The 22,532-nt window shown below is 43.7% G+C and overlaps 1 gene segment (V, D, J or C); it reads left to right on the top strand.

Annotated features, from left to right (window-relative positions):
- The first annotated feature begins 1,798 nt into the window (after nucleotides 1-1,798).
- Nucleotides 1,799-16,570, top strand: LOC115635271. The segment is given in 8 exon segments: nucleotides 6,469-6,538; nucleotides 6,722-7,063; nucleotides 9,665-9,994; nucleotides 11,267-11,386; nucleotides 12,260-12,619; nucleotides 12,736-13,044; nucleotides 14,012-14,326; nucleotides 15,264-16,570. Coding segments are annotated over 7 exon segments (1,737 nt in total).
- Nucleotides 16,571-22,532: the final 5,962 nt, after the last annotated feature.

Raw genomic sequence — 22,532 nt, forward strand, 5'->3', positions numbered from 1 at the left:
CATGGTGGTGATCCTTGTACAGCAATCTGACAAGTGGCTCAGAGTAACCAAGTTAATAATAGGTGATGGGAGTGCAGGTGGGAAAGTAACAGCTGAGGTAGGAACCATTGCTTTTCTTGTCTCCTAACTATCAGATATCCCTTTTTAAAAAGAAAAATCCAATATTTGTAGTGTGTTTTGCTATGCAAACATAAAGCTTGTATTGTTAGAGCATTAAAAATGTTTATTGCAGTAAATTTGGGAAAGTGTAAATTTTGGCTCTGTTTTCAAATCAACTTTGTTTTCTTAAGCCAATAGTCAGCTACACTAGTAATAAAAATGACCGATTCCTCTGCTGAGGCTCTTTCAGTTAAAACAAGCAGAGTTTCAGTAAGAAGGAGTGCTTCCACTCTGACTGTTTAGGCCCTAAAAAAAATCATCAGAGTATAGCAACAGCAGAATGCCATACTGGATCAGAGATGAGGTCCATCTGGTATCCTGTTTCCAACACTGGTCGATATCAGATATTTCTGAGGAAAATGTATTCCTGGGGGAATTCTGCACCAAAAAATTAAAATTCTGCATATTTTATTTATCAAAACACAATATAATCATGCCATTTTCAATTAGTTGGTTATTTATTTCAAAATGCCTGTCATCAAGTGTGTCTGTAATGATACAGATGACAAAAAGGATTCCCCCCAGAAGTAGGAAGTTAAAGAAACTCTAGGACAGTCCAGTTCCTGTTTCTCTGTTATGCTTTTGTTGGGTGTCTCACTCTTGGTGTGTTACATGTGCCCACATCCCCAGAGTCCAACTGCAGGTTCTGCTCTGAAGTTTCATTACTGCCTGCCAGGCAGAAACAACTCATACCTGCTGATAGGGTGGGTGGTGGTGGGGCACAATTTTAAGGTTTGGCTGCCCCTGGACCAGCTTGAGTCATGCTCTCTTACACACACACACACACCCACCCCTCCTTACTTAAGCTTCCCTTCTGGCAGCTGCTGTGTAGGGAGGGGACCTGGTGGCATCATGTGACTGAGTGGGGCCAGCAAACCCAGGAACTGCAGCCTGCCCAAGCCTCCTGGGGAGCTGGGCTCTGCTGGACCTTAGCAGTGGGCAGCAGCTCTGCAGTGCCAATTCTGCAGGGGAGTGAATGAAATTCTGTGCAGAACATTAATTCTGAGCAAACTCTTGAGTTGTGCAATGGTGCAGAATTCCCCCAGGAGCCAAAATAAGAATTCTCAGTTGGCAGATGTGGGCTAATCAGCTCCCCACATCCTGATCACTCATACATCTAAGCCTTGAAGCACGTTTGAACATTAATTGGAAATATGTTTTTAGCATTAGCTACTATAACTCTGGATATTCTTGTCATCTGTATAAATTTCCAGTTCCTCCTTGAATGTTGTTCTTAGCCTCTGACTTTTGGTGGTAATCAATTCTACAGTCTTATGTATTTATTTCCTTTCATCAGTTTAGAACTTGTCACCTTTGTTCCCTTGTTCCTGTGGTATGAAATAGGGAGAGTAGAAGTCCTGATCTACCATCTCTAGACCATACCTTATTTTATACTTTTATTCCCTGTTGTTTATGTCCTTTCCAAAATACAGACTCTGCATCTTTTCAATCTCTCTTCCTATGAGCTTTTTCCATGGACAAGTAGTGCAGACAAGCCCTATTCATTCTTGTAAAAGCAGCAAAGAGTCCTGTGGCACCTTATAGACTAACAGACGTTTTGGAGCACGAGCTTTCGTGGGTGAATACCCACTTCCTCAGATGCATGTCGAAGTGGGTATTCACCCACGAAAGCTCGTGCTCCAAAACATCTGTTAGTCTATAAGGTGCCACAGGACTCTTTGCTGCTTTTTCAGATCCAGACTAACAGGGCTACTGCTCCTCTGATACTATTCATTCTTGTCACCCGTCTCTGAATCTCTTCTTCTTCTGTAATAACCACTGCTGCAAGCTAATAACTACTGTAGTTTTATTTTTCCTGTGACATTTTTGTCTCATCTGCATACTTTGGGCAAGACGGGTGGTTATATTTTTTTAATATCTTACCGAGCCCTGAGATTGGGGGCAGGCCCCTTGGTCTCTGGCAACCCCCAGGGCTTGTGGGAGGGAGCATGGTGAGCTTCTTTGTCCTGGGGGAAGGGGACGGGCGCACAAGGGGTTCCCCCATCGCTCGGTGGTGGAAGCGCTGGAGCACCCTGGGGGAAGGGGACGGGCGCACAAGGGGTTCCCCCCACCGCTCGGTGGCGGAAGCGGTGGAGCTCCGCTCTGGCACCCTAGAAGCCGGTGCCATGCCGGCAAGCGGAGCAGCGCGCTTACTAAACAGCTCGGTGGCTCAGCTTTAGCGCCGCAGCCTGGGAGCGGGGAGGAGCCGAGTTCGGGGCTGCTGTTCCCTCCCCGTGCAAGCGTCCTAGCGCTTCGGGCTGCCCGTGCCCGGCGCGTATTCACTTCCTTGCCAGAGAAGTTTGCCCAGGTCAGGTGCCCGGTTCCCCTCCTCCGTAGGAGCCGGGTTCCACCGGCCCGGGGACAATTTTACCGGGCAGCCGCCTCTGGGCTGAGTCGTCCCGGCGCTGCGGCCGAGAAGAGCGACTCCCTGCTCTGGCCGCCCGGTGCCCGAGGTGCAGGGAGCCTGAGCCAAGCCCCTGCCCGCACCCTCTGTCTTAGCTTTCCCGGCACGTCTGGGGGGCGGGGCCCTTCTCGGGGCGAGGCTACTCCGGGCTGCGCTAACTTCTGCAGAGGTTCAAAGTGCACCTGCTGCGGCGGCTCCTTCCCGGCGCCCTGCCCTGCCCTGCCCACGCCGGACTATGGAAGCGCTGCTCATGCTGCTGCACCTGGTGGCTGCAGGTATGGACGCTCCCCTCTTCCTCTGCCCTGCGGCTTGGGCCGTGCCTGGTGGGAGGCGGCGAGTGACACAGGAGGCTCCCTTTGCTGCCCCTCCCGCCGCCTTCCCCTCCTTTGGCGCTGCTATATTTCCAGTCAATGACCAGTCGCTGCCAGCCAGATTCTGCCGCCTCTATTCGCGTTTGTGCAGGACCTTGCTCCTGGAGTGGCGGCAGTGTTGGGCCTTTGGGGATTGGGTTGGTGTTTAACCTCAACTCCAACTGATTAAAAAAAACCAAACCCCGAAGTGTCACCGCAATGAGAGGGAGGAAAGTACCGAAGTTGGTCGTGGTCTTGTGGTTTATTTAAGTAGCAGGCTAAGTAGGCTGGAAAGGATTAGATTTTTATCAGTAAATGTCAGTTTCACGGTACACACAGGAACTGGCAAAACATTTCCATCAGAAACCATCCAAAGTTACATCTGGGCAAAGTAAGAAAAATGCTGCTCGATAACTTCTTAAGAGTCTAAATCCAGTGATTTAGACTTTGAATTCGACTTGGTACAAATGGGCTAGTGAACAGGTCAGACTGGTTGATTTGAGGGCATTTACTTTGGACATTTTGACATGTGCTGTTGACAGTTTGCATTGGGTTATAAAGCTTTAACTGATTGAATTTGAATGTCTGTTGTCATTAAGTAATTGTTTGACCCCGACAGTTTCCCACAACTGTAAAAAATTAAATAGATAAAAATAGAAAAAAAGCTTAAAAACCTATGATCTTGTGCAGCTGTGCAAATTTAAATTGATAAAAATCTTTACAAATTCTTAAAAATAAAACACATTTTGTGTATATATATATATGCGTGTGTGTGTGTGTGTGAACCAATTTCTGTCAAGCCTAACTCATAGTTTCTGGTAACTGCACGTGTGTTCCCCCTCCATGGTTCCTCTAGGACATGCACTTGATGGCTGGGAACCAGAAACCTTTACCTCTCTTGAGCAGAGACCTGCATCTCTCTCCTCCTTCTCACAGGGGATTTTAAGGCTGCACAGCTCCTTGGTTACACTGATATCCTCAGCAAGCCAGACTGCCTAAACAGGCAAGCATCTGCACCTTGCTTTCTTCCTGAAGACTATAGCCCGTGTATTGCCCACTGTTATAGGTTACCACATAGCTCCTTTTAAACAAGTACATTTATTCTTAAGGTAAAAACAGGACAGAGAAAACAATAAAATAATCTACACACATGCTAGAACGATCACCACAGGTCACTCCCAACACCAACCTAGTGCACTGGTAGCTTTCAATCTTTCAAAACCTACCACTGGATTTTCCCTGTGGTTGAAAGTTCATATCCATCTTAGCTCCAGAACCAGAAGAAAGGCTGGGCAGAGCATTAGTTTCTTTCTACAGCTTAGGCCTTTGATCTTCTACAATGGGTAATCAACAAAGACCCTCTCCTCTGGACATAGCTTCAAAAGTCTGAGTTTTTGCATAACCAGGGTTGGATAATGTGCATTAACTGCACCCTAGGTATTCCCAGGAACTGCAGTTAATGCTTATTGTACCAAAAGTCCATACTTGTCTGGCATTTTCAATAGAGTCTTTTGAACTCCCCATTCCTACATTGGTCATATTTTGCCCCTAGAGAGATTACATGAACTTAATACAATAAGGTCTTTCAGGGATATTGCGACATTGCCATATCTGTCACATATGGTGCTATATGCTAGATAAACTTTTGCCAGACAAATAATAGGTCCCTCCTCAAAAGAGTTTACATTCCAGAGAGATGAGTGGCTATGTTGCAACACAATACAGAGCAAACATAGAATAGCAGGGTAACTAATAGTTGGAATGCTTCACAGAATGGGGCTAGAAAAGTAATAGTATTTTACACTAATTGTTTGAAATGTGTAACAACTTGCATCTAAAGTGAAGGCAAATTTGACCCAAAGTGTCTTGAGCTTCCAAGTTTGAGGGTTTCAGTTTTAAGGGCCAAATTCTGCTCTTGGATGCACCTACAGGGCTCATGTTAATTTCACTGGAGATTCCCGTTTTCAAGTGCATCAAGAGCAGAATGTGGCCCGAAGAGTTGTGTTGTAACAATAAATAAAATAAATAAGAATTCAAAGGAGATAACATGAAAACTATTCTGAACATTTGCCATTTGTGGGAGTTGAAGGGTGGGGGGTGGAGAAAAGGAAACATTATGTCCATTAAGAACTGTCCAAATTCCACAACGGCAGTCCAGGTGGAAAATATCATCTCCTGACTTGTTCAGTAATAAATAAAGCTAGTTTTATTAAAAGTATGTTTGACTACCGTGGCGTAGTTACAAAAAAAGAAGTCTGATTAATTTCTGAAATCTCTGATACCAAAGAGTGCAGTTGGCTCCCTAACGTGGCTAGGTTTATTTCAGACGGGAATCTGGAACGAACACATGGAACAATTTCTATAGCAGACCTTTTACAAATTGGGAAGAGATGTTCCACAGACAGAAATGTATGACAATGACTTAGAAAAGCAAACGGTACTGTCAGCTTGAAACCTAGTCAATTAACAAAAATGAATGAAAAGTTGTTTCAGGTCTTATCTTGACCTCTTGAGTCTTAATTGTGGTTTTTATGATTACATTTTCTGAACTCACACAATCAAAAGAGGAAACTGACTAAGATCACGATCCCACCATTTGTTTCAGTTGGTGTGAATCCTACCCCTATGCAATACCCCATTGACTTCAGTGGGGCTGCACATGGGTGCAGACATCCTTGCTAGCAGATCTAATTGCAAGTTTGGGACCTGTGCTTGGCACAATATGCTATCAAAGGCATGGAATAAACAAAAAATGAATCCAACTCCCCTCTCTAATCCTTTTCACATGTTACTTGTAACAAGGGTAAGGAAATACATTTGAGACAGATGTGTAATTTTTATGTTGACAGTGTCCCATTGAGTAAACAATGACATGTTTGGTGCTCCAAAGCATCAATATATTGGTAACCCCATCTCAAAAAAAGATATATTAGAATTGGAAAAGGTACAGAGAAGGGCAACAAGACAACAAGAATGAATAGAGATATTGAACAGCTTCCATACTGGGAGAGATTAAAAAGACTGGGACAGTTCAGCTGGGGGTAGGGTGGGGGATATAATAGCAGTCTGTAAAATCATGAATGGTGCAGAGAAAGTGAACAGGGAAGTGTTATTTACCCCTTCACATAACACAAGAACTAGGGGTCACCCAATGAAATTAATAGGCAGCAGGTTTACAACAAAAAAAGGAAGTATTTCTTCACACAATGCACAGAAAACTTATGGAACTCGTTGCAGGGGATGTTGTGAAGGCCAAAATAATAACTGGGTTGAAAAAAGAATTAGATAAATTCATGTTTATGAACTATGGCGATTAGCCAAGATGGCTGTTAGCCAAGATGCTCAGGAATGCAACCCCATGCCCTGGGTGTACCTAAACCTCCAACTGCCAGATGCAGGAACTGGATGACAAGGGATGGATCACTTGAAATTGCCCTGTTCTGTTCATTCCCTCTGAAGCATTTGGCTCTGGCCTCTGTCAAAAAAGAGGCTACTGGGCTAGATGAACCTTTGGTCTAGCTCAGTCTGGTTGATCTTATGTTCTATGTTCTTACAGGGCTCAGTTCCTAAAAATATTAATCCCCTCGGATATGTGTCTGATGGCTTTGATTTATCCACAGAACAGGTACAACCATAGAGGCACAAATGTCCCCACCCCAGCACAGTGATGTGATTCCATCCTGATCCTGGGCAGGTCTCTAATTAGGGCTGAGAGGGAGATTTCAGTCTCTATAGCCCTTTCACTCCTTTTCCTGTTGCTGAGACTGATAGTGAGTGCCAATTGCATGTTCATTTGTTTTATTTTTAGCTACGTTGGACATCAAGACCAGCCCTTCCCCAGTATTCTGTCTGATGGACAAACATATTGAGTTGCACTGTAATTTTACAATCTGGAAGAGTGTTAAATTGGAGGATGTGGCAGTGAAATGGACCATAAACAATGAATTTGGAGAGAAGACAGTATACCAGTTTGATGGAAAGCATACATTATACCACCGGAATGGGGCCTTGGTGAATCCTGAATTACTAACCCAGGGCAGCGCATCACTGAACTTGCATAATGTGACATTAGATGATGAAGGGATCTACACATGCACTGTTTTAATAACCCCACAATATGGAAGTGGGACAATCCAGCTCCAAGTCAGAGGTACTCAGTACTATTAGCTATAAAACAGAAAAAAACAACCAGTGTGTAACTTTGAGGCCAGTCAAAGGGTTGAGTTAAGACAGGATGCTGTGATGTAATGAAACAGTAGCCTCAGGGCCGTCCTTAGGCATAGGCAACATAGGCAGCTGCGTAGGGCACCTGAAAATTTGGGGCATCACTGGGTCTTAGTGTCCACCCTCTTGTTTTCCTATCCCTGTTTTGACCCTTCCTGCAGGCTCCCACAGATGGCTGCTCTAGCCTGGTGAGTCTTCCTTGGGAGGGAATCTAGTAGTTAAAAGTGAAAAAACCTCCAGCCTGCCAGACCTATTAGCACAACATTGAAACTGTTAAAGAGACATTCAAGGGGTAATAAAGCCATTTAACAGGCATTTGCCAACCCCAAGGTATATACTGACAGGTTTCAGAGGGGTGGTCCTGTTAGTCTGTATCAGCAAAAACAAGGACGAGTCCTTGTGTCACCTCAAAGACTAACAAATTATTTTGGCATAAGCTTTTGTGGACTAGAACCCATTTCATCAGATGTCTACGAAAGCTTATGCCCAAATAAATTTTTATACTGTCAGTTTCTGACTTTACTGACAAAAACAGTTGTGCATTAATGTAATATTTACACAGAACATGTCAGTCTACAGGACCTTAGTTTAAAATTTGCTTTAAAAATATTTCATTAGTGAGCTGGTGAAGATTATAAAATCACATTTCTAAAAAATGCTTGCATAGAGTTTTAGATGCACAATCATCTTTAGCCTTAAATGTGTGGATCTTCACACATAGTTTTTTTTAATAAATCCTTCAAAAGACCTCCCTTATCTAAAATACACATTTTAATTACTATAGTTAAAAAAAAAAGTGCTTCCAAGTCTTCCTGTCCTTTCTGTCCATCCCTTCACCACCTCTCCCCCCACTCCCCACTGAAGAGAGCCCTTAAAGGGACAACAGTCCTTCCCTTCCGGATAGCTGGACAAAGAGTTTCCCTTTCTTTACTTCTGACTATCCGACAAACTAGTTTTAAAAGAACCTTCCAGCAAAATCAGTACCTTAGTAAGACAAAATCCTTGTTATACCTAAAATCTTTGGAAACATATTTTTTTTAAAGTTGGTGAAATTTCATAACCATGTCTCTTGTTATGGAGATCACACAAAGTAAATTACTGTTCCCTTTTTCTAAAAGCAATGAACATTGTTATGAACACACTAAATCTCTCTGATTAATTTAAAAGAATGTCTTTGTTTCAGTGAGTTAAATATGTAGTAATCTGGAATGCTGGCTTAAGATTTGAGTACATTTAAATATAAATTCAACTTAGAAATACTGATGAAGAAAATGTAAAACAGAGAAGAGCTGCATCATGTATTCCATTATATGTAATGTTGTATTCAGCAGGACAGCTGACTCACCCTTACTATGAAGTTTTTGCAAATAAATCTCTGACAAACTTCAGGGCATATCAAAAAACCTGTGACTGACATTTTTTATTCCCAAATTTTAGTGCTTTTAATTAGGTACTTTCTTCATGTCCATTCTGCATGAGGGAGAGTGCATGGAAGTCTCTGCGGGGAACTGTGACTCTCTGCCACCATGAGGCAGGCTGGGCATCTCATTATCCTTTGCTGTCAAGTCCCTCCTCCCCCTCCCCCACCAGGCTGTGAGCTTGGGCTGCCATCCGGCATAGGGGCACCAGTTTAATAATACTGCCTAGGGCCCCATAAATCCTAAGGACGGCCCTGAGTAGCCTTATTTTAGCCTTGGAGATTTTCATCTTCACGAATTCCTAACTGCTTCATAAACTACCGACTTGGGGAATTGGGACAATAGGGTGTCAGATAAATGGGAGTATCTTGTATTAATAAACTCATTTTACAGATGGGGGAAATTGAGGTATAGAGAATAACTGACCTGCCCAGAGTCACACGGTGAGCTCATGATAGAACTGGGACTAGAACCAAGAGGCCGGATTCCCTATCCCCGGCCTGCAGTAAACACTAAACCGCATATGGATAGGAAGTGACTTTTTTGGAACACGAGTACTGAATATTAAGCAAACCCCTATAATTTCTCTTGCCACTGCCTACAGCCAGCTGTTCATTCTCCAGTGACTGTACTGAATTATTTTTCGCACGTGTTTGAGGATAACTGCAGCAAATGTTTCTTAGGGGATCATCAGGTGCTTGCCAGGTCCTTGTGGTCAGTTTAAAATTAGCTCCTTTACCGTCTCTTTGGTGCAATGATTTAGCCAGAATCTGGCTTGTTTGCATGTTAACGTTATAAGAGTAAAACTTTTGTAGAAAAGAAACTTCAGAGGAATTCTTACTATGCTTCACTGGTGTGTATCTATCACTCATTTGTGCATTTACATTCTCCTTTTTATTTTGAACTAAAGTTTTGCAAGTGTCCATTAGCACTCAGTCAGTATTTTTGATCTACAGTGGTCTTATTCACTTAATGCCATGTAACTCAGTAGTCCCAATTTTAACTATCTACCCAGAAGCAAAATTAGTGTCTGGTGCTAATTAGGAATCTTTTATGGGGAATCATGAGCCACAGGATTTTGTTTGTGCATGACTGATCTGTCTTCCCAGCTCAGCCTACAGTGTTGCTGTCACCCCAAAACCCTGAAATTACAGCAGGGGGAGAGAAAACCTTTTCCTGTGATGTTCATCAATTTTACCCTCAAGAGATTGACATTTCCTGGCTGGTTAGGAAGTATGGCAGTAAACACGAGAGGCCTTTAACACAGGACATCTGCACGGGAGTCCCATTGGCTCATGATAAAAAGGGCATGTTCACCGTGTTGAGCCGGGTGACGCGAGAGGTGTCTGAAGAGGATGACGGATCCTTGTACATCTGTGAAGTCCGACATGAATCCCTGGAAAAGCCGCTGAGAGGAAATACAACCATATTTGTCACGAGTAAGTGGCCCAAGAACAGACTCTGAATAGATCTGGTTGAAAAATTTTTAATGGCACAATTTTCTGTCAGAAATTGTAATTTTGCTGATATCAAACTGTTTCATGGAAAGGTGTTGGTTTGATGACATTTTCAACAGGAAAAAGTTTAAATGAATCATTTTTTACTTTCTTTTTAATTTTGATAAGGTAAAAATGATTAATTTTGACTATCATTTTGATTAATTTTTGTTTAAACTTTTATATTATACTAAAATATTAGTTTTAATATATTGTATGTAGAGATTTAACATGACAGAATATATGCTGTAGTTAATATTTTATATAACAATACTTTGACATTACTGAAATTAAATGTTTCAGTTGTTCCACATCAAACTTTTTTTTCGAATTTTCATCTTGTAGAAAATTTTAAACTTTCAGCTTTTCAGTTTGATTTGGAACAAAAACAAATTTTAAAATGTTGGGATTTCCCAGCAAATGGAAATTCTACTCTCTAGGCATTGGGGAAATCCTAAGAAATGATTGATGGGAGAAATAATTTTAATAGGGGCAAGATCCTGCCTTAACTCCAGAAAGTCCTGAGTGCAGTAAAACCAGTGCCCAGGGGCTCAGGACTCCAGAAGCCTGCACAGGGGTTCTGCACTCTCTTCAGGCTGTGCTCTGTGTTGGCTCAGTGCAACAGCATGCGGAAGAGATTGACGGTAGGGTGGGGCTGTTGCAGATCCACCATCCACAGAAAAGGAATGCAGCATTCCCAGGGACTTTTGCAGCCCTGAGGCTTCAATAGCTGCTCCTGCAGCCTGTATGGGAGATCTGTTTCTTCACCCTTGCAGTTCTCACAAATCTCCCCAGCTCACGTAGTTGAGGGCAGGAAAGCAAAAAAAAACACTCAAATATCCTGTATATCAGCCTTCTCTAGCAAACTCATATTATCCCTATCCCTGCGTAATACCTTCGTAGACATAGCCCTGTACCCAAAATAGCAAACTTACTCCATGGCTCAGTCTAGTCCTGTTTCAAATGTGTTCTTCATGCACATGCCATCCAAAAGGCCTATAATCCCTTGTCTTGCCTACAGAGAACTGATTATAGCTTGACCTCTTTCTGATCCAGTTTACCATCATGTAAAAGAGGGATAATAACAATAATACAGAAGTGCTGCACTTTCCAGGGCTGATGGGAAGCTTCATAAATTGTTTGTAAAATGCTTTGAGATCCTTGGGTGGAATCTGATTATTTTAAATAGTTTCTAATGAATACATTTGTTTTCAGCCCCAAAGCAGTATCATCGGGATATTGGGTTCATTGTTGGAGTAGCTGCTGCTTGTATTGTGATAACTGGAGCGTGTAGTATATTTTTGACCATATTCTATCGGGAACAACTTATGAAAGGTAATTTTTTTTAAACATTCCTACCCTTCAGCATCCTTCTAGCTGTGGTAGGCCTCCCATTTACGTACTAATGATAATAATAATTAATGACTAATGATAACTTAGTTAAGGGTACGCTCTGCAAACAGTGTGCTTCTGAGCTCATGTTAAAGGAAAGTTGGCCAAAAAATCAGAGCTACAGCTTTCTCTAACAAATATCCTATCTGATTCTGAGCCCCAAAGAAGGGAGTTGCTAGCTTCTGTACTTCTATCTGATTTCCTTATGGGTATTTTGCATGTTAGGACAGCTCAATCAGCTGTATGACCCATGCACAGACTCCTTGGGAGGCACCAATAGTAGGTAATCTAGCTTATTTACCTGCATCATGGCAGGACTGATTTCATTTCCCTAAACCATCTGTCATGGACTAATATTTAGTCTAATCTAATTCAGTCATTAGAGGGATGCAAGAGGGTATTAGCAACTATGGGAGACCAACAGTAGAGATAGGGGCACTAGATTTTAGCAGTCATAGCACTTATCAGTACTGGAGGGATCACAAGGGTTTAATCAGATAGAAAGGGTGGGTTTCAGAAACTGAAGGAGGAGTGGGCCCCCTCAATTCATCTTATTGCAAAGGGCCATTGGGTGGAGGAGGTCCTGGTAATGTCTGAGCAAGAGTGATGACAAAGCAGGGCTCCCATAAAAGGTCCGGAGCGCTCTGCAGCTAAACTTTGGGTACATGCCTAGAAAAGACCCAGTGTGTTGATTTCACTGGGGCCAGTATTTCACTCTTAATGTGAATATACTACTTTATATATCCGGGAACCCCCAATTCTGCTATGCCAGCATCTCACAGAGATTTCTACCTCTCAAATTTATCTTCTTTTCAGTGCCGCCTCAGGTTTCCTTGATTAACAAACCAGATGTGATCCCGATTAATGAGAAGCTGAAGCTGATGTGCAACATAAATGGGTTTAGACCAAAAGCAATTAGTGTGAAATGGTACCGGAGAACCCCCCAAATGGCATCAAGTGAAGCTCCTGGAGAAGCCTCTTTTCTTCTGGGTCCGAGAGACGATATTACAGACAAGGCAAGGCAGCCTTTGGAAACCAATGGCAAGTTCTTCAGTGTTCCATCCTGTCTGACCTACACACCCACTATCCGGGATGATGGGGCAGTGTTTGAATGCAGCATTGAGCACAGTGCACTGAAAAGTGCCATGTGGATAAGCACCACACTGAGTGTCACCGGTAAGAGCTTCCCCCCCAATCCCAGCAGATCTTTTCTTACTGACTCGTTGCCAAAATCTGAACAGTAACTTTTTACCAGATTTCCCTAAACACACTCTCCCCCTCCCCCCTTTCAGCTCGACCGACAAGTCTCTACATCACTAGCTGGCCTCAGGCTCCCACGGTAGGAGAGAAGCTCATTCTGAGCTGCGTAGTAGAGAAATTTTACCCCAAGGATATCACTTTGACTTGGTTTCGAAATGGACAACTGGTTAGCGATGTGACACAGTTTGGACCTTTCCCTTGGGAAATAGACTATTTCAGTGTCTGGAGCCAGACTGAGTTTATACTGACCAATGAGGAAGAAGGGGCAGTTTATATCTGTCAGATAAAACACAGCAGCTTTGGAAATATAGAAGAACTCTTCTACGAAGTTAACTTGCAAGGTAAGCTGCATGCTGAGTGAGTCAACTGCTGCAATGATGCTAGTAGTGGAGCTGCTTTTGAGAGGTTCAGCAGATTTACACCATGAGGTGCAAAAGATTTGGAGGGTTGAGTTTCAGAGCTTGAGAGGCAGGGTGGTCTATTGGCCCGCGCACAGGGCATAACGCTAGGAAATCCTGAAAGCTAATCCTGGCTCTGCCACTGACTTGGAATGTGGCTTGGGGCAAGTCAGCCCCTGTTTTTCCTTCTATAAAATGTAGAGGATAGGGGTATTATGAGCATCAGCTAGCTAATATAAAGTGCTGTGGAAGTATTCAATATTTCCAGGTGAGACTGGTTCGATCAACTGGAATCTGAATGGGGCCTTTGGGTTAAAGATTTTGTCGGAAGCTAAGGAGCAGCTGAGTTCCTCCTAACCCAGCCTATTAGAGTGATTGCTGAATGGGCCTTCTGTTTTCTTGTCTTAGCCCCATTTCACACACTGATCTTCAGCGGTGGTGAAAAGGGGAACCGGCTCAGGTAATGCCCAAAGTCTGAGATGAGGAAGAAGAGGTGTGGTGCCTGTGGCTGAGTAGAGAGAGACCTTATTCAGCACAGTGCAGTGTGTGTCTGTATGGGAGAGCCTGGGGATGTGATGGGGGGCCTGGAGTTCTGAGAGAGCCCCATGAGCTATAGGTACAGGAGAAAGCGTGACACACACAATGTTGGGCCAAGGTCAAAGCTACTGTCACACCCAAAAATTTCCATTGCCAGACCCACAACATGCCATAAACAATCAAGCCAGGCACAATCTGCAGCAGCTCTCTCACTGTGTGAGCCGTAGGCTCCCACGTTCTCATTATGACTGTCATGAATAATTCACCACTCCCATTGGTACAGTTATGCATCTTGGCCATTTGCCCTCTTCTTGACATTGGGGGTGACTCATCTAACCATCCGTCCTGCTGTGTGTTCTTTCCATTTGAACAGGGACGCCCCCTGAAGTTCTCTGGATCACCACAGACCCCTCCGTTCCTGTGGTGGGAGAGGAGCTGAGGCTGAACTGCAGGATCAATAACTTCTCCCCTAACGTGATCACTGTGAACTGGTTCCGAGATGGGCAGCTCCTGCAAGCGGGAGTCTGCCATTCAGTCTCCATAATGGGAGCCAATGGTTTGCACTCCATCTGGAGTGTTTTGAAAGTCACGCCTGGAAGGGACGAGGAAGGAGCAGTGTTTACGTGTCGGGTGACACATGCTGCTTTAAGGGACTCTGTAGAAAGATCATACACTCTGCAGCTGCCTGGTATGTCCTGTACAGTGTGTTTGATTGGATAGTTCAGACAGTGCCTGAACAACGGAGATTAGCTTAAAGCAAAGTGTGGTCAAGGGGCCAAATGAGGCCTGTAGAGTGCCAGAGGGAGGCCTAAAGTAATGGAGTGAGCCGATGGCTGAGAGCTAGGAACTTAATGAGACCTGATCTCAGCTCTTACGCAGACTCCCAGCATGCTTCATCTCTTTGTCTAAGAGCACCCATCTGTACAAACACTCACTTACATAAGGGTGGAGCGAGGAGTGCTGTGTTTTGTAAAGCGCCTCATTTCTAATTCTTGTTATGTTATTAGAATGCAGCCTGTGGCTGCTCTCTGCATGTAATCGTAGGACAGGAACAAAGCTGATCAACTGCAGGTTTTTAGGGTTGGTGAAATATTATGAAACACAGTCTCCTCTAAGGTCATCCTAGCCCCTCCTGCATCCAACAGCTAGAGGTGAGCACTGCACCAGGGCATGCTTGGACTTCGCTGGTGCGTTCCCCACTCCCACCCCTCCTCTTCTTTTGTATTGGTCTCTGGCTACCAGATTTAGTCCTTTGGCTAGTTGGTGTCTGTTACATTTTCCAAGCCTTGCCCAAAGTACTGTACTCCTATATGGGATCCTCACTGTGGTCAGCAAATGCAACTTCCTGCATCACAAATGGCGACATTTCACCCAGGACAAATAAGGCAAATTTTTGTTTATGAATTTGCCCCATATGGAAATGTCATTTTTATGGAGACATTTAAAAAAAAAAAAAGCTCTGTAGACTATTGGTAGTGAGAACCCAAAATGTTTTACTCCATTGCAAACTAATTAACTCCCCCCTACCATTTGGCATGTGATTTTTTTTTTTCATATCGTTGTAACAAAGCACACATCAGCAGTTACTGCTGGCCAAGCTGACAATTCTGACTTTTTCTTTATAGATTGATGTGGTGAAGGTTCAACAGACTGTCCAGGGTGGGAAAGAAAGCAGAAGGTACACTTCCAGCACAGGGAAAATTCTCTGGAAATGAAACACTGAAAAGTTGATTCTCCATCCCTCCCACTTCATCTCCTGGCTTTCACGTTCTCCTTTTAAAGGGATCCTAACTGCTAAGGACTGTATCTGGTTATATGTCACGCTCCTGGCAGCTACTTGCTGCCTTTCTGTATGTGAAGCACCAGTTCATCAGCTGGCTTGTAGACAGAGAGAAATTTTTGTCCTTTAGCTTCACTTTTGGTTAAAGGATGGCCTAGCTTCCTGCATTTGGTGGGTTGTAGAGAATTGCTAAATGTGCATGTGAGAAACACTGTAGAGTCAGTATTATTAACATAAAACTTTTTCTTAGTATTATTAACACCTAGGATTTATCTCCAAAGGGCATTAAGTACGTACTAGGGCTAGAGTAGCTAGGGCATAGTTATCAACCTGTTTAACAGAAAGAAAAACTGAGACACAAGGTAGTGAAAATGATTTACCCAAGGTTACGTAGAGAGCTGTGGAATTATTTTCACAGATACTAAGGGGTTCATTGGCTTTCATGTACATTGAAATGATCCTACCTGATTCCTAGACAGAAATGGGCAAGGCCATGAAGAAGACAAGAGAAGACCTATCACACATATTTTACCACTGGGTGTCTCTCTTTACCTCATCACTGGCGATAGAACTGAAAAATGTAAAGACGGCTCTGCACTCTGGCCTGTGGTGACCAAAGTGTGTTAGCTAGCCCAGTGTGAATGGAGAAAGAGCTTTGCCTTTTGTTTTCTTGATTCTTTTCACAATCAAGTATTTGCAAATTCATTTATTGAACAGAAAATTGACACTCCTCCTATACTTCTTACACAGTGGATTGACTCCAGCTGCTTTGAGGAATGAATTCCCTTTCTCAGTGAGCCAACTCTAGATCTGCTGTAAATGGTCGCCATTCCAATGATTTCAGTGGAAATGCACCTTCTTACACCAGATCTGAATTAAGTTCAGTGTGCAACAACATCAAACCATGGGAAGGTGGGATATAAGAAAGCAGGGAATGATAAAACAAGGGCAGAGGGAGAAGTTCTTTTGGGATAGCTTGTGGGGTTTTTTTTGGAGAGGGATGCTGGTTATCAACTGAATTGTCTTAATTTGTTGCATTCTTCTTTTTATTGTTGTAAGTCAGTGGCTCTCAAGCTTTCCAGACTTCCCTTTCAGGAGTCTTATTTGTCTTGCATACCCCCAAGTTTCACCTCGCTTAAAAACTACTTGCTTACAAATAAGACATAAAAATACAAAAGTGTCACAGCACACGATTGCTGAAAAATTGCTGACTTTCCCCTTTTTACCATATCATTATAAAATAAATCAATTGGAATATTGATATTGTACTTACATTTCAGTATACAGAGCATAAGTCATTGTCTGTACAAAATTTTAGTTTGCACTGACTTCACTAGTGGTTTTTATGTAGTCTGTTATACAACTAGGCAAGTATCTAGATGAGTTGATGTAACTCCTGGAAGACCTCTACGTACCCCCATGAACCACTGTGGTAAGTGACTTCTGTCATAAGCAGTGGGCAAAGAGCAGCAAGTGCCTAGGTGTAGATTATTAGAAGTAATAATGTTAAAGACCACTTTGGCCACTGAATTCATTGGGAGTAGAATCCAGAACTCTGTAAGGGGAAATGAAGGAGGAAAGTGTGGTTGCTTGGCCAACAGGAATGCAAAGATAAAAATAAATGTGAAATATAATATAGATGTGTAAAACCAATAAGCATGGCTGCTGGTACAAGTGTGTGAGCAAGAATACACGTGTATAATGTGTGTGTGTGTTTAGTTACCATGACTGCATGAGAAAAGGATCAGTATCTCACTGTCCCTTTGCATGTTCAGTTACTGTGATTCTGCATGAAAACTGTATGTACAAATTATGCACATGCATTGTGGAATGTGAATTTTTAAAACTCTCTAGGCCCCAGTAGCTGCAAGAATTTGGAATCCGCCAGCTTTGCAAAATGCAGAGCATTACTAACCTCCTGCAAACACCGTATGGGTGCTGATAGGAAAATAAGTCAAACAGTACAATAAAAGCTTATTGGTAAAACAAAGGTCAGTATGTGAGGGTCACTAATGATAAATACAGCCTCTCCCCAGTCAGAACACAAGCCCAGAGTCTCAGGCTGTCCCTTAGTGCCATACCTACCAGCTCTCCCGTTTGCATGAACAGTGAGTGGATTTAAATGTATTGGAATTAGTGATTACAGCAAGTGTTGGGTTGGCATCAACCATCCTTCCTTCCATGCCCACTAACAGAGAGATACAAATCTAGTTCCAGCAGGAAATAATTACTGTATACACTCATTCATTAGCCCGTTTGTTTATAAGCCGATCCCCGTGTAGGTGTGTGCTGTTGGGGTTGCCCCTCTCTGGGGTGGCTGGGAGCCAGGCTGCCTCACTACACAAGTCTGGTGAGTTGGGGAATTAGCCTGATGGGGCAGGAAACAGTCAAGGGCTCAGGCCCTCAGGAAGGGACTGAGCAAATATTTCCCTGACTGGCCTAGCCCTAGATAAGGGCAGGCTGCAAGTGCTCAGTTGGGAGCTCAGGCCCTCAAACAGAGGCTGAGCAAATAGTTCAACAAGCCCAGGCCCTGGGTCAGGGCAGGCAGCAAACAAACAGTTCAGGGTTCAGACCCTCTGGCAGGGGCTGAGCACGGAGTTCAGTAATAAGCCCAGGCCCTGGGTCAGGGCAGGGCAGTACACAAACAGTTCAGGGCTCAGACCCTCAGGCAGGGACTGAGCAGAGAGTTCAGTAATAAGCCCAGGCCCTCGGGCAGGGCAGCAAACAGTTCAAGAACAAAACCCAGGTTCCTGAGCGTCTAGGCGTGGGGGAGACGGCCACCCTGAGTGGGGTGGCAGTGGGGACGCAGTCCTGCCCACTCCACTGGGTCCCAGCCCGGGGCCTTGACAGCAGCAGGCGACCTGCTGCTGTGTCAGTGAGGATCCTGGCCGCAGCACACTGACATTGGCTCTGGGTGTGCTGCTGCCAGACTAGGGTCGGCTGCCCCCAGGCTACTTCCTACCTTCCCCTCTAGCAGTACCTGCGTCTGGTCAGTGTCTTCCACGGCATCAAGCGCCATGGGCTCCTCGGGGTACCCAGGGAGTGGTAAACTGGGCAGCTCCTCTGGGTCCCTTCTCACCGGTAGGCTTGCTGGCTTCTCCGGTGTCTGGTCGACGTCCGGCCTCAATGGGTATGGCCAGTCCTCGGGGTGGTCACAGGCAGCAAGCGTCTCCCCAGTGGGAGCTAGGGCACCAGCAGCCAGGCAACTTGAGGCCTGGGGTTGGGCTTTTATACTTTCTGTCCTGCGCCTTGACCTCTGGGGGGGCGGCCGCAGACTCCAGTGGCTCTGCCCACTTTGGCATCCGGAGGGGGTCGTCCCTCTCTGGGGCAGCTGGGAGCCAGGTCACCTCACTACACCCCCCAAATGGATAGGTAAAAATAGCAAAAACTGTATGACCCTTTCATAAGCCAGCCCTATATTTCAGGGGTTGGAAAACTTTGGCTCCCAGCCCATCAGGATAAGCTGCTGGGGGGGTTGGGACATTTTGTTTACTTGGAGCATCTGCAGGCATGGAGCCCCTCAGCTCCCTGTGGCCGCAGTTTGCCTTTCCCAGCCAATAGGAGCTGCGGGAAGCTGGGAATGGTGAACTGTAGCCACAGGGAGCTGAGGGCTCCATGCCTGCAGACGCTGCAGGTAAACAAAATGACAATGTAGTAGATATTCAGTTGAATGATTCCATAGAGTTTAAAATCATAAAATTTTGGTGTAGACCCATTTATAAGCTGACCCCTGCTCTTTGATGAGTCACTATTTTACCAAAAATATTCAGCTTATGAACAAATATATATGGTAATATGGGAAAAAATGAAGGAAAGAAGCGTCTGGGCCTTGGCTAATGCTGGCGCAGGAAGTGTTGATTATAGGTGTTTACAGGGGCACTGGAACAATTTGTATAGTGGGAGTGTTGAGAGCCAAACTGTAAACCGGTAGGCTTACTGGAAACCACTTCAAGCCAGCACCCCGAGCACCTCTAGTTCCAGCGCCTATGGGCATTTACATAATTAAGAAGATGCAAAGAGGTCGGGGTTTAAATCTTAATTACATTCAAAATACTTGAACTCTAAGCAAATCAGTATGTCACCATTAGTACAGTAAACTTCAGTAAGAGACAGGCCCCTGTCCTATGAATATTGAGCGGCATATTTATGATATTGAGCTGATAGGGGCTGCATTCAGGAAATTGAATAGAATTAAACATGCACAAATGTGAATCGAGTAAGGAAATGCCTTCCCTTTGTTTCTCGCTGTTAGAAACCTGTATCACTATAAGAGAAATGGCAGATTTCTGCACTGGCCACCAAATAAACTCCCTTTCTTTTCTAAGATCTCACGGTGTTCTTGTATTTCACATACTTGATTTTTCAGAGAGGAGTTTGTGGGGCTCCTGTGGCTACAGCACAGGGGCAGAGTATATTATTTGGTGACTTGGCCTCCTTTGAAGTACTTGTAGTGTTTTATGATTTGAGAATTTTACCGTTGGGTCTTCAGCTTCTTTATCTGCTCATCCTTTGTCTCCATGCATGGAATGTTACCTAAGTGATCGGGTTGTGTGTGGGTTAAAACGCCCCCCCCCCATTAGAGTCATGTTCACAGCTGATGAGCAGGCTCCCTTTTCTTTCTCTTTCCTTCTTATTATTAATTATGGGCCTGATACTGCAGTCCTTATCCTCTTGGCTAACTCACATAGGTGTGTAGCCGTTGACTTCAATGGGAGCCGGAACAGACCCAGGACAGTTATCCTGGGACTAGTCACAGGAATAAGGGAAGCAGATTAGGGCTTTGTGTTCGTGGTCTGAAAATGTGAAATCTACCCCACTGGCTCCTGATTTCTACCTGTGTCAAAATGATCCCTGATAACCCTGGAGCCTAGATAGAAAATCAGTTCAAATCAAGGCTACCCTATCAAAGGATGGGAAATTGAAACAGCATCAGGCCAACAAAAGCAGCCCAACTAAAATGCAGCCTGCTTTAGCCATGTGCATCTCTGCTGCTGTAAAGAACTCTGGTATTGGGAAATCACTGCCCAGTGAATAGCACTGGGTTTGGTGAGGCTCACCCAACTATATTATGGTCTTGGTTGTGTTTCAGTTCTTTGCTTCCAGGATGTGTCATCTTTTCACCGGGGTTTGTTTGTTTGTGTTGGCTAGAGCTGCATTCCCTAATTGCCACAGATCATTTGTTTTTTGTTTTATTTGGTCATTTTTGGTGTAGGCACGAAGAGCTCATTTTCCTTTACCGCTGCAGTTGCTCTGTAATTAACATCTTTGAGGCTGTTTACTCTCTTTGAAAACAGATTCTTTTCAGCGTATCAGGCTGGCATAAGAAGGCATTGGAGGGCTGTACTGTTGCCTGTGGTTGGTTTTGAAGTTTGACTTTGGCCTTCTGGGTTTGGATCTGCAGGTTGTGTGTGGAGAGAGAAATGCAATTAGTCTGATTGAATAAGGTCTCTTCGGCTGCTTTGTTTGTAAAGGATTAAAGCTTATGCAATGCTGGAGAGTTATTCTGCATCTTAGTTCATGCAGTAACTTTTTATTCATGTCTCTCAATGGCAAAATATGAAACTTGCAGAAAGGGCTGAAACATACACATATCTTTCTCTCTTCCAACCAATTCTTTAATTAAATGGAGAACCACACAGTATCACTAAGGAAGTAAGCAGGAAAGGAGGTATGTATGCCAGCATGGACTGAGCAGGGGGCTGGGAGCTAGGAACAGCCTGAATTCTAGCTCTGCCACTGGCTCTCTGGGTAGCCTTGAGCAAGTCATTTAACTTCTTGTGTCAGTTTCCCCATTTGAAAAGTTGGCATGATAATAATAATATCCACTTACCCACCCTGAAGGATTGATAAGAGTTTTAATTGATTTGTTATTATTTGCATAGTATTCCAAAACTATAAAGTGCTATTGGAAACGAAGGAAAAACTATCTCACATGGACCAGGATCTGCTCAGACAAGTTGCAAATCAGTCTCTAAAACGTACTGTACCAACAAGCTCTGTGGTTATATACTCCACCTCTTTTCTACCAGGCCATTGATTTATGGTTTTTATTATCCAGGGGATGGTTTTCTTCTTTGGAATCTGTTTTGTACTTTCTTGCTACTCATTTGACTCTGTTAAAAACTATGACTTTCCTGACACATTAGGAATGACCTATCTAGTATCGCTAATGCCCCGATGGCTAATTGGCTCTGAAGGGGAAAGGGCTTGTCAGCCTAATAATAATTCTGTATCTTCTAGTACGTTGTGGGGCTGAATTCATCACTGTCTGTAATGCACTTTGAGCTAGTCAGTGAGAGGATGCTGTAGAAGTGCAAAGTGAGATCAGGTTATTATGTTGCTTGTCTTTTCTGCTCACTCTCTGGTTTTATTCAGACTGATTTAGCCTCCATTTGCTGTGCTCCAGACACAGCAACAAAACAGAGAGAAAGTCCAGCCCGCACTTGACTTTATCCTCCCATCTTTTCCCCCTTTGATCTGTTCCTCAATTTGATTATAAAGTTTGAATTGTCATCTGTATCTTCTGCCCCTTGCATGGAGAGACTGGGATTCTCTGAGGCTATGGTCGATTTTACTTTTTTCTTCTTATGTGGCATTTCCATTACTGGAGGTTTGCACTTATGGTCGCTCATTCTGTACGATCCTCTGCTTATCTCTTTGTGGATAACAGTCCTTTTGGTCCACCAGGATACTACATTGCAGTGACTGAGTTTAACGGCATCGGAACCTTTGTAGAAGGTTGTGGGGAGGGCAAGGCCAGAGTGGCGGGGGAATTAAAGTGCTACTTAAATATCCCACAGAGTACAACTGTAACATAAATACCCAGAATACAAAAGGTAGCCAGATTATAATATTTAAGGCATAATTATAGTATGAACAAACAAAAAAAAAGAAGATAACTTTAGTTCTAAACATCGGGACTGCATTTTATTTTTGTGCTTCACTTGCATTTATCATGTTATTGCATATACGACACTATTAATATGGCATTATTATTTTTTTTACTATTGAACTGTAACTTGAAATTCTGTAACATTACAATCAAATTGTCCTTGTTTATATATAATGTATATTTTAACAATTGTAACCCTAAATTGTACATCTCCTTAGAAAA

Source organism: Gopherus evgoodei, chromosome 14, assembly GCF_007399415.2.
Source record: "Gopherus evgoodei ecotype Sinaloan lineage chromosome 14, rGopEvg1_v1.p, whole genome shotgun sequence".
NCBI classification, from domain to species: Eukaryota; Metazoa; Chordata; order Testudines; family Testudinidae; genus Gopherus; species Gopherus evgoodei.